Source organism: Mus caroli, unplaced genomic scaffold, assembly GCF_978045245.1.
Source record: "Mus caroli unplaced genomic scaffold, Mus_caroli_1 scaffold_11, whole genome shotgun sequence".
Taxonomy (NCBI): Eukaryota; Metazoa; Chordata; class Mammalia; order Rodentia; family Muridae; genus Mus; species Mus caroli.
This window is the reverse complement of record NW_028227266.1, coordinates 59,448,023-59,461,131: the sequence shown is the minus strand read 5'-3', so window position 1 is coordinate 59,461,131 and position 13,109 is coordinate 59,448,023. Positions and strand designations below refer to the sequence as shown.

Here is a 13,109-nt window from a genome sequence, read left to right as displayed (position 1 = left end):
CCTGCCTCAAGAATTCAAAGTAAATCAATCCGACTTTTCATTGTTTATACACAGAAGAAAGGTGGAATATGCTGACTTATAAGAATGCCATCATGCCACTTGCAGGGAAATGCATGTGACTGAAGTCACTAAGTTAAGCTATTAGGTCAGTTTCAGAAAGACAGACAGCACCTGTTTCCTCTCAATAGTGGTTCCCAGATTTTACAGAGACATAAGATCATAGGTGTTCAGATGACCTGAAAGCATAAATCACATTATCTAGGGAATAAGGGGAATTGGTGGGAGTTGGGTATCAGGGTATGGGGTGAGTATGCTTAACATTCATTATGTGCTGGCATGGAAGTGCCCTTATGTAACCGCATATTAAAACATGATTTTTCAAAAAAAGAAATATGGTGGCATACCCCTGGTGTTAGTGGTGATTTTTCCAACTGTATTCTATAAAGATAGGAATTTAAAAAAAAAGAAAACAACTAGGTTCAGAACACTCAAGGATTATTAAGGCACAGTTTGCAATGCCTAAAACCCCAGCACCAAGGAGGCAGAGACAGGAGATTCTCAGGGAAAGCTGGCTCACTAATCCAGCTGACTCTCAAGTTCTAGGTTCAACTGAGAGTCCCTGCTTCAATAGATGAAATCGTAAGCAATAGAAAAAGATACACAACATCAACTTAGGAGCTCTACATGTGCACATACCTGTGCACGCACACACATACGCACCCATATACACAATGGACATGCATGTACACACTACACACACACAAGCTCAGCTGAAATGATCTGTTTATGAAATGAAATGCAAATCATCAAATTAGAGATTTTTAGTGTGAACAGCAAACAAAATATTAATCAAAGTAAAGATATAAATTCTCCTTAGAAAGATGCAGTTAGTAGAAATAGCTTGTTAGAGAATTTGCCACAAAATATATCCAATTCCATTATCTTTTTGCTGTCTTTATTCTGGAAGCATTACTGCATTGTGGCACTGTTGTCTAAAACTTCAAGATGTTTTCCCAAATCACGAATGCTAATTTTGCAAGAAACTTGTGTGTCCTGTTATTAATCCCATTCAGACGGCGCTCCTATAAATAAGTCTGAGACATTTGGAGGACTCATGTAGAATGAGTGTTTGATTACAACAGTTGCAAATGTCAAAACCATTGTTCTCATTTTAAAGACAATGGTGAGAAAAGTCAGCCTCGGTAAGGAAAGGTTAAAATGCTGCTGTGGAGACCAGGAGGCAGGCTTCTCACCAATTCCTCAACTGTCCCACTCCTGCCTGTTCCTGAGCTGTGTGAACTAGCACTGCAAAACATATATGAAAAGACATCCACTTTAAAAGGTATTAGCATAAGAAGAAGGCAAAACACTCCTCAGACTGCTCAACAGATGTGTGACAGGATTTTCCCTGTCCAATCACACTAAAATATTAGGGCAGCAGGAGGCCTGTGATTGGACAGGGAAAAGGGAGGCGGAGCTAAGAGTGGCAGGGTCAGAGAGTGTCTCAGAGGGGAGAAAAGAGAAGGCCAAGACGGAGGACAGACAGGAGGAAGAACCTGATCCCGCAAGGCTTTTGATAGCCACAGGTGGTTATGATGATATAAGGGTAGAATAATAGGGATAAAGCTTTTATCATTATCAACTGGTTCTGAAATTATTGTATTGGCATCTTGTAAACTGAGAATTTATTAATGCATAAATCTGATTGGTAAATTATAAGCTTCAGGAGTTTTGATTTACTTGGTTACTGGCTTAAGGATCACAGGAAGAAAAATACGACTTGTTTGTAAGTATGTGTGCGCACACGGGGGAATGTGCATGTGGAGGCCTGAGGCTGATACTAGCATCTTTGTCAACTTCTCCCTATCTCACTTTTTGAGGCAGGGTCTCTCCCTGAACCTGTGGCTGAGTTGAGCTGGCTAGACTGGCCGGCCAGTGTCTGCTGCATCGGCCTCCTCAGCGCTGGAATTATAGGTGCATGCTGTTACACTTGGGGGTGGGAATCTGGGTCCTGAGGGACTGAGCTCAGGTCCTCATGCTTCCCTAAAAATCACTTTCCTTACTGAGTCATCTCCTCACCCCCTGGTAGGTCTTTTGATCCACTTAAAAGTAGCTATCAGCTAAACTTAGTTCTCAAAAATCAATCTTTCAGTGCTATTTCAGCCTCAACTCCTTTTTATATGGACCCATTTAGATGGCTCATATTTTAACATGGACTCAACTATTTTTAAAATATAGCTTTAAAAAGTATAATTACAAGGGTGTGGTGGTGCTTGCCTTTAATCCCAGCATCCAGCATTCAGAAGCAGGTGGTTCTCTGTGAGTTCAAGGCCAGTCTGGTCTACAAAGTGAGTTCCAGGATGGTCAGGGCTATAAAGACAAACCCTGTCTCAAAAGACAAAACAAAAAACAAAAAGGAATAAAAAACTTAAAAGTACAAACACAAAAGTGGCTGTTTGCCACTGTGTGAAATAAACGTACACAGAATATCAGCTTTGAGTCCACTGGAAAGCTCGCTGACACACTCATCTCAGAAAAGTAAAATTCAACAACGGAACAAAATATAGTTTATTTTACTGATACTATCAGAGTAAGGCCCAGAAGAGCACAGAGTGGCACCCAGAATGCATAGCACCAGCAGGACAGGCTCCAAGTCAGCTGCCGCTAGCACACGAGGCCTTGTCGCATCTGTATGATCTGCAGTAGGGCTGCCTGCACATCTTCATCCATGTGGCCCTGCAGAGAAGGGAGAGGGTGCGTGTCATCTTTCCTGAACTCCAAAGGTGAGGCCTTTATCCTAGGGCACACCTCATCATTCTAAGAGTGCCCCATAGGAACAAAGGCATCAGGTCACACGGAGGAAGTACACAGGAGGGGCTCCTGAAAACCAACGGGCAACAACGGCCTCTGCAGTATACCTTGCAAACAATAAGGTCCATGAACATTTCCCATGGCTGTTGTGGAGTGTGTGTGCAAGTGCATGTGTGTGTGTGTGTGTGGTGTGTGTATGTGTGTGTAACCTCAGCTAGAGCTTGCCGTTTGGCTGGTGAGCATCCCTATCCAGCTTGCCCAGGGCTGGGCTTGGAGACAGGCTGCCACACCCACTCAGCAGTTCCTTGGTGCTGGGGATCTGAACTCTGGTCCTCAACCTTGTAGAAAAAGTGCTTTGCCCACTCAGCCACCTCCCTGCCCTGCCCCTCTGAGGAGAAAAGCGACTGAGGAAAAAAATTCCTATAGTGACAATGTCACATAAGCAGGATGACACATCCCTGCAGCACATCTTCTCACTCAGTGACATAGCAATCCTTCTCCAAAGCCAGGTTACTGCTCACTTCTATGTGCTATCCACTATGCAGACATATTAACTGTCCTCGCCTCTTCCCTAGTGTCAGACATTTAATATATGTTTATAATATTTTATATGCACCGGGTATATGGTGAACAACTATAATATCATAACTCAGGAAATAGAGGCAGGAAGATCAGGAATTCAAGGACTGCCTGGACTACATGAGACCAGTCTCAAAAACCCAAGACACAGTAACAAAAAGCCAGCTCAATATTTGAATTTTCAAAGGACTACAACATTTTGCTTATTAGAAATAGCTATTTACACTTCCACCTGACTGGATATAAAAGACCCATTTTCCTAACTATTGGCAATGAAAGGTACCTCTTCTATATACACTGGCATCTCTCCTGTTGCAGTTGAGTGTGTAAATCATTTATATTTTAAAAGAAAACACTTAAAAGTTTTAAAGTAGGGGCTGGAGAGATGGCTCAGTGTGTAAGAGTGGTTGCTCTGCAAATGTGAGGCCCTGGGTTTGAATTCCCAGCACCCACATAAAAACCCTGGGAAAAGCTGTAAGAGCCTATAACCTTAGCATTGCAGAGTAGAGGCAGGTGGATCAAGAGCTCTCTGGTTGACCAGCCTAGCTGAACTGTGAGCTTCAGGCTAGTTAGTGACAGACCATGCCTCCAGGCAAGAAGGCGGAGAGCAGAGTAAGAAAAGCACCCAATGTCCTGGCCTGGCCTCCACACACACCTGCATGTGTGTGCAACACACACTCACACACACACACACACACACACACTCATACACACAGACATACACAGATACACACACACTCATACACAGAGACACACAGATACACACACACTCACACACAGACACACATGCTCATATACAGACACACACATACACACTCTTTTAAGTAGCAGGGTTAAGCAGATGCAAATCTGTGGCAGGCTTCTACGCTTCTGCTCTCTTCTTTATTATTAATTTATTACGGGAGCATCTGAGTAGGCTTTGGCAGGACACATCTATGAATATAAAAAGTTTTGCCTCCCAAATCTGTTTTTACAGCAGCAGGGTGTTTAAATTTCAAATGTTAGCCACAGTTGACTAAACTGGATCCATAGTTAACTGCACGGTGCCAGCCGGCAAGACGCCTTCAGATGCCAAGTGCTGCTGTTGCTTCATTAGGACGCAGCAGAAAACAATTAGAGATTTCAGAACGGCACATTACACAAAGGAGAAAGGTCATGACGCTGTCATGGTGTTCTGCTCTGCCCCCTCTGGCCAAGACTAGGATGTTTCTCACCCTTTCTAGTATTGAGTTTCTGTGTGTGTGTGTGTGTGTGTGTGTATGCAGAAGGCATCAGGTGTCCTGCTTTACCACTCTTTGCACTATTTCCTGAGATATCATCTCTCACTGAACCTAACTCTGGGCTGGTGGTAATCCTCGGTAATCCTCTTGTCTCTACCACTCTGGGAGCTGGGCTCACAGGCACTCAGGTAGCCATGCCTGTCTCTTTCCATGGGTTCCAGGATCAGAACCCAGGCCCCCACGTTTGGCCAGCAAGTGCGTTTACCCACTGAGCCATCTCTGCAGCCTGATCTGTGCTGTTCTATCCTCTCATAAACGTCCTGTTCTGATGCCCATTGACAGCTCTAGTAAGTGAAATAATCTTTCAGAGCTCAGCAAATGTCCTATCCGCTCAGAGAGCAGCAGGGAGCACCCTTCATGCCGTCTCTCTTTTTAGAGCCCCCTCCAACCCTGCAGGAAAAGTAGACTACTGATTTTAAGAATCAGATGTCAGAAAGTACGTTTACTATTTAATTGAGTGCTCTTTTTAAAAAATCATGGTTCTTTGAAATTTGCTGTCTTCCCTCCTTGCTTCTGTTTGTTTTTAACAGAACAGTGTGGCTCACACATCTCAAACCCAAATAACTTCTAGTATCCCTCACTCGTGATTCCAACATTGTCTCTTTCAGTACGTCTTCCTGCACAATCTATTCTGAGAATGCGGGAGACTATTTGCTCGGCTGCCACGGAGCAGAAACAACTCATCTCCCACACCCTAAACATTTTCTTAGCATATTTCTTTTATAGGCCTTCTCAGGACAACACAAAAGAAGAGAATTTACAGTCCTCTGCTTCACTGAGTTTAAGGCTCCCTGAGTAAATAAGCAATTATAACTGACCAATTTTCCCTTAAATTCTTACAATTTTGTGCATATCCCCTTTGTCCTATTCCGATTTTTCAAGTGTTTGCTACTTCAAAGAACCCCCCCCCAAAAGCTACCAGGAAACATATGCAGCCCCATTCACTCTCTCTTTCTCCCCCTACGCTCCACCTCCCCCCCCCCCCTGCTGACAGCCACGTGTGATGTCAAGGCATTATCCCAGCTAGCGACACTGTTAACGTGAGCTGCCATCGTGTGTTGCCAAACTGTCTAGCGGATGAGTGGCAAGCAGATGGAGACAACACTAAATTTAAGATGTTGTGTTGCTGTGTAGCTTTGTAAATTGTTCTGGGAGATATGCAAGCCATGATTAAAAGAAACACAATTATTTTTAAATAAGCATATGGGCTAGAGCAACTTCAAATGTCAATTACATGCATGTAAGTTTATTCAAAAAATAAAAACAGTATTTTATTTTTCCCTAAAATGAATAGTCTTTTCCAAAGACATAGCTGTTCCTACCTGTGCGGCACTGAGGAGGTGTGTCCGGTAGATAGCAATAACTTCTTGGTGCTGTCTGTCAGCATCCTATAGCCGTGGGAAAGAAGACAGAGGAGAATGTTAGCACGCATGGGTGCAAGACCAGGAGACTTGCAGAAGTGAGTGTGAGACCTCCTGCTGCCGATTGGCAGGTTATTAAAGGGTTCCTGCCACCCTTAGAACAGAAGCGCGGACACTGAATTACACATGATGGAGCCACTGTAAGGTTTTCCCTAATACATATTCATGCTCCCAGGAAAGCTACACCACTTACCCCAAGTCACAGAGGATCACTGTGTGTGTGTGTGTGTGCATCTGTCTGTCTGTCTATGTGTCTGTGTGTCTCTGTGTCTATGTAGAGCCCACAGAGGCCAAAGGCATCAGATTCCATGGAATGATATTATGGGTTGTTGAGTGCTGTCCAATGTGGGCTCTAGGAACGGAACTTGAGTTCTCTGCCAGAGCAGTATAGACTTCTAATTGCTGACCCATCTCTCAAGTCCAGGTCAACAAAAAAGCTTTTGTTTTTGTTGCTATTATTAATGATCATGAATACTGCTTTCATGTGGGAGGACAGGAATGGGAATGTGGATGTAGATGGACACACACAGAGACTTAAAAAAAAAACATAAATATTTCTTAAAAACACATGGCTTTTGCTATTTGGACTCTGAAGACCAAGCTGACAAGCGTGGTTTCTCTCTCATCTGTAAGGAGGCATCCCCCTGGAGTCTTTGAGCCAGCACTGCAAAAGGGAAGAGGTAGCTCAGCCCTGGACCCCTAGAATGGGACACTGGAGGAAGCGCTCTCCTCCCACCCCACCAGTAAGTACCTTCCTCGGTTGTCAGGCTTGTGCACTAAGTGCTGTCCCCTGCTGTGCCACCTCCCAGAACCTCTGCTCTTGATGCCACTTACAGATGTGTTCCACTGTGCTCACTAGGCCTGCCTTTTGTCACCCCCGGATGGTGGCCAGATACCACCTCTGGGTATTTTCATTCTACTTCCGTGGCCTGGAAGACCCTCTACCTCCCATTCACCCAGCTGAGTGCTCTACACACTCAGGCCAGTTCCCCATGGATGCTAGCCTTTCCTTCCTGGGAACAGGCTGTTTGAATGTGACCGGCCCCAGACTCTGTGTGTTAGAGGTAGTTCCCAGTCACCACCGCCCATAGGTAAGAGGTGATTAGATCCAATATTGATAATGACATTGTTAATGTCATCATCACAGGCTTCTTCCTACCAGAATGGGGTCCTTATGAGCAGAGAGCTTGGCCCCTCTTGCTCTGGCTTTCCCGTGTGACAGCTCCTGCCATGTTGTGACACAGCCAGGTTTTCATCAGATGCAACCCCTCTAGAGCCATGAGCCAAGAAAGTCTCCCTAAACTACTCTGCTCTGAAGAATGGCACCAGAGGCACAGTTCAGAGAGAGGACAACAAGATGCTTATTGGAGTGGCACACATTAGGCATCAAATAAATGGCACTATCATACTATAAGTTGTGGTAACATTAAATAAAGATCCCACACGAGTGTAAAGTCAGCTTCAAATGCATTTCAACTCCACGGAAGCTACGTGCATACACTCACACACACATACTTACACACACGGATTCACCCATAACATACATATACTCACACTCACATACACTCACAAATACACACACTCATGGACACATAATATACTCATACGCACTCACTCACACACTCATATACACTCACATTCACACACTCTCACACACAAAAATACATACACACTCATGACACATACACACATAACACTCACATTCACTCACACACACACACTCACAGTCACACTCACTCACACATACACACACTCACACACTCACTTGCACACACATTCACAGTCACACACTCACTCACACATGCACACACTCACAGTCACACACACTCACAGTCACATACTCACTCACACATACACACACACACTCACAGTCACACACTTACACACACACACTCTCACAGTCACACACTCACACACATGGTCACACTCACTAGCTCACTCCGCCAACCCTACCCCTCAGTGCCAGGGACACTCACAGCCAGCTGCTGCTGCAGATCCCTCACTCGCTGCTGCAGAGTATCCACCAGCTGGCTCTGCCGCTTGGTGGGGCTGCCACTGCTGTAGGTGAGCTGAGAAAGGCCGTTGAGCGCCTGCTTTAGTCTTTCGACATCATTCAGAAGTTCAGTTATCTTTTGAGAGACAGAGAGAAATTGTAGGAAAACACAGACCATCCTTGTGGATGAAAACCCTCACACAGAAATCACTCCTCACTTGAGACACGAACTTTAAACAGCGGGTAAGATGCTGCCAAGAGTCTACCGACAGAATACACAGCATACTATTTGTACAAGTTCTTGGACTTAATTCCAGTAAATGTCTTCCAAAGACAACACCAAATTGAGAATAAACATCATGAATGTCCTAAGCCTGGAACATGAGCCTAGTTCTCTGAGCATGAAGGGGCCTCTGATGTTTAACACTGGAAAGGGGTTTTATTAGATGGAGCGTGAAGACTGAAAAAGCTTGGCTCGTGTGCACACAGGATTAACTTATGGGCTTTCTTCTCATCAAGGGTTGTAGTATTTATTCAAACAAGTTTTTTTGTTTTGGTTTGGTTTGTTTTTAATTTATTTTTAATGTGTCTGTGTGCAGTGCCTACAGAGGCCAGCAGATGGCGTCATGTTCCCCCCCAAACTGGAGTGACAGATTGTGAGCTGACCAAAACATCAGTGCTAAGTCTTCTGGAAGAGCAGCCAGCAAGTGCTTTTAACTGCTAAGCCGCCTCTGCTGTCCCAGGAATCGCGCTGTTTAATAACTGGCAATATGCATAAGTAGATGCAGGACTCAGCTATCACAATGACGTGTTACTGCATCCTAACTACTTTGCACATAAGCCGAGCGGATTTAAATGTGCTAGCTCTATGGGAAGCCGTGCTGCTGGGGAGGGCTGAGGCCGAGGCTGCTTTTACTCATTCCACAATTCCCCAGCGCATACAGGCCATTTCATAATTACTTAGTGAATGTATTAAGTTGTGATCAGTTTTCATCTCCATGATATAAACTGGACATCTAACAGCTTCAAAAATAGTATGCGTACCTATTCTGTAAAACTCAACCACAAGGAAGAAAACCAAGAGGGAAAGATAAATTAAAAATCCTGCTCCTAACATGTTTTAATTTAACGAACAGCAAAGCTAAAATGAACCTGAAGTCTGGGGGGAACTATTGGCTACAGGCTAGACTGGCCACTGAGGACTGAGGGTAAAGGTGAAGGGTTAGGTGCACAAAGCGCAGCAAAGCACCAAAAGGACCAAACATCCCAGGCCAGGTTTGTAGAAACGCCTGTGGGCAGGATGCATGGTGACTTGGGCTCAGCGTGCTGGTATAGGTGAGTAGGGAGACGGAGTCTGGATGCTCCCCAGTGACTTTGACTCCTGGCAGCCAGAAGCCCACAAGATTCGGATTCATTGCTACAAGACAGTGAGCTTTAGTCTCCCCTCCGTCCCTAATCGTCAGCTGAGGGAACAGACAGAAGAAATGCCTTTGATTTTTGTGCTTTTCCAATTTAGAATTTTTTTTCACACACCTGTGGTCAAACTGGAAGGGTGGTGCTTTACAAATGGCTTGGTAGACCGGACTGTGGGGTTCTGTGCTAAGGGGCCACTGCCGTACATTAGGATTCCCCCACCCAGCCTCGAGGTCTGTGCCGTGCCTACCTTATTATCCTTGGCTTCGATCTGCTTGGCGGACTCCTGGATCCTCTGCTGCAGTTCCATGATCGTCGTCAGGGACTTGTCACAGCGCTCCTTCTGGTCCCTGATCTCCTGCTCGATGCTCAGGTGGAGCAGTTCCTTCTCGTCCTTGGCAGAGACCTTCTCCTCACACGCTTGGTCGTACTTCCTGTTCAGGCTGGCCAGTTTGTCATTTAAGTTGGAAATCTGGGTCTCCAAGTCGTTCTTGGTGGCTTTGTACTTCGACATGTCGACAACCTCTCTGGTCTCTAAGTTCTTCAGTGCCTGCTTGGTGGTCTGAACCTCCGTCTGGAGTTTGGAGACTTCCTTGGTTTTCTTCTGGCTTTCCTCTTCCTTTTCTCTCAGGCTGGCTTTCATGATCCCGACTTCTTTCTCAAGGGTTTCCTTTAGCTTCAGGTGCTCCGCCAGGGTCACTGAGGAGTTCTTCTGATTCTCCAGCAGCTGCTGAAGCTGGCTCACCGTCTGCTGCTCTTGCTCCAGACACCTCTGCTTACTCCTCAGCTCCTCTTTCAACTGCTCAATTGTGCCGTTGAGAGATTTTTTCAGAGCCTCCACCTGCTCCAGCGGGACCGGCTGCTTCTGCAGAAGATTCTGGGCTGCCAGGATCTCGGAGGCCTGCTTGGCCTTTTCTTCTACCAGCTTCTCTCTCTCGCTCTTCACGTCGCTGTACTTTTGGGACAGGTCCTTCAGCTGCTTGCTGAGCTCTTCTACCTTGCCGCTCAGCGCTCTTTCTGCTTCCCGGGCCTCTTCTGCCAAAGCGTTCCTATCCTGCAGCTCCTTCTGAAGGGAGGCCAGGTCTGCCCGCAGCCTCTCGTTCTCTTGCTTGCCCTTCTTGACCTCTTCGTCCCTCTGGCGACACTTGTGCGTCTGCTCTGATAACTGCTCCTTCAGTCCTTTCTCTGTGGCCTTGAACTTGCGCTCACACTCTTCCAAGCGGGCAAGGGGTGCGTACTTCAGCTTGATGCACTCCTGGATGGTGTCCAGCTCCTTTTTCTGGGCCTTGATTTCAGCGTGGAGTGAGATGATCTCCTCCTGGCCCTGGCGGTGGTCAGCCAGGATGGCAGCTTTGGCCTCCTGCGCCTCCTTCAGACTCTGGCTCACCGTGCTCATCCTTCTCGAGTGCTCCTCCAGGCTCACATAGTCAGCCTTCATCTGATTCTGAATGTTCTCCAGGTTCCTCCTCAATACTTCGTTCTCATCTCTTAGTTTTGAAACCTCCTGGCTCGTGTCGTCAAACCTTTTCTTCGCCTCCAGTAAGGCTCTGTTGGTTTTCTCCACGGTGCTGTTCAGGGAGGCCTTCACCTCCTCGTGGGTCTTGGCAGGCACATACTGGCTACTCAGAGTCTTTTTCAAGCTGCTGTTTTCAGACATAAGTGCACGTATTTTCTCCTGACCCTCACCACATTTTTTATTAAGCTCAGACAGTTGCTTTTTCAGTTCTGCGATATTGGATTTCAGACCCATTAGCTCCTTTTCATGTTTCTCGGGAGCTACAAACACAGCTTCCAGGCGGCTGACATTCTTAGTCAACTTATCGTTCTCCGCCAGCAGTCTCTCTGCTTCCTGCTTCTTCTCCGTGTATCTCTGTGTTGCCTCCGAAAGCTTCTTATTCAAATCCTCCACGTTTACGTCATGCGACCTCTTCATCTCCTCGCTGACCCTTAGAGGCACGTAGCGCGTTTTCATCTCCACTGTGAGGCTATGCACCTGCTGGTTGAGAAGTTTGTTGTCGGCGTGGAGTTTTTCCACGTCTTTCTGCAGCGTTTGGTTTTTGAGGGTCAGCTCTGACACCTTCTTCCCCAGCTCTCCCGACTTCTGCTCCAACCTGCTTCTGAGCTGTTCATGCTCCTCTGGCCTGATATGCTGGGCCCTGACACTCTCCAGGTCCCGCTTCAGCTGTCGAATTTCCCCCTGAGCGCTTTCATAGTCCCGCCCCACCTCCGCCAGCCTTTTCACTTTCTCATTGATGTCATTGGATAATGAGCTCTTCATGCTTTCAAATTTCTCTGTGGGGACGGAAAGGGCCAGCTTAGCCCCCAGCTCCTTCAGCTGGCCCTCCAGTTCCACGACCCGTCGCCCCCTCCTCTCCAGCTCGACTTCACATGTGCCGCATTCCTTCTGCAATCGCTTATTCTCTTCCACCAGCCTGCCCTCCTCTCTCTTGAACTCTCCCACCAGCATCTCGCTCTGTTTGATCTGGCTCCGCAGCTTGCCCACCTCTGCCGAAGCGCCTTCGTATTTGCCTTTCAGGTCTTTCAGCTGCTCCCTCAGTTCCTCGATGATGCGGTGGCTCCCCGTGGCCGCTTCGTTGGTCAGGTGCTCTTTGAGGGCGAGGAAGTGGGTCTGCATTTGCTTGACTTTCCCTTCGGACTCGTACATCCTCTTCTGCACGTCTTTGAGGGCATCTTCCAGCTGCTTGATCTGTTCGTCCGAGTCTTCCTTGACTCTCTCGCACTCCAGAGCTAAGGCTTTGCACTCCGCCACCTTGTGAGCCAGTTCGTTTTGGAACTTCAGTCGGTCCTGTTTTGCCGAGTCATAGTAAGTTCGCAAGGTTTCCAATTCTTTCTTTAAAATCTCATTTTCAGAGTATGAGGTCTGACTGGGTAAAGACAACTCTAGAGGCCTTAACATAGACCTGCTCTGCATATGGGGAGGTACACCCGGTGATGCACACTGCCAAACAAACAAACAAACAAACAAAAACCATTAACCACAGAACCTAACAGTCACTGTGGTGACTTCTATTTTATAGAGGGCGCTACACAGTATCTACATCATCAGTAATCAAAAGGTTTTCAGATTAGGAAGATGGGAGAGATGGGAGGAGCAAAATAAAGAATCGATTTTGGTTAAGAAAAACAGTTTTGGGTAGGATTTCCTTATTACACTTAAAACATCTTGGGAATTCTTTTAAGGCAATTTCTAAAGAAAAAGCTGTGGCCCTGGGCTCGGTTTCCTTTCTGCAGTCAGCATGCCTGCCTTACATAAGAACACTAGTTCTAACAATACACGCTCACGACTTCATACGTCATGGTGTAGAAACTGCCCAGAACTTCAGGTTCTAAAGCAAACCATCAGAACCCCCAAGAAAATACTGCACTTTAAATGTGTAAATAATTTCATAGAATTCTATACTATTAAACTTTGTTTGCTTCTTTGTTTTGTGGGGTACACGTAGATGAGGTAGAGGACAAATTTAGAGGGTCACTTTTCAGCTTCCACTGTGTGGGTCCCAGGGTTTGAACTCAGGTCGTCAGACTTGCAGGTGCCCGCCTTTTCCAGCTAAGCCACCTGGCTGATCCACACACATTATTAAATTTCTAAAA

The 13,109-nt window shown here is 46.2% G+C and overlaps 1 protein-coding gene across 2 annotated transcripts in view; it reads right to left on the bottom strand.

The window, feature by feature from the left end:
* Positions 1–2,550: 2,550 nt before the first annotated feature.
* Uaca (uveal autoantigen with coiled-coil domains and ankyrin repeats) overlaps positions 2,551–13,109 on the bottom strand; it is an 88,045-nt gene continuing 77,486 nt past the window's right edge. For both annotated transcript variants that reach the window (XM_021172627.2, XM_021172628.3), the window contains exons 16-19: positions 9,748–12,456; positions 8,068–8,220; positions 5,993–6,058; positions 2,551–2,736 (exon numbers count right to left, since the gene is read on the bottom strand). In XM_021172627.2, coding sequence (XP_021028286.1) covers positions 2,665–2,736; positions 5,993–6,058; positions 8,068–8,220; positions 9,748–12,456 — 3,000 coding nt within the window. In that variant the 3' untranslated portion in view covers positions 2,551–2,664. The remainder of the gene's footprint in view (positions 2,737–5,992; positions 6,059–8,067; positions 8,221–9,747; positions 12,457–13,109) is intronic.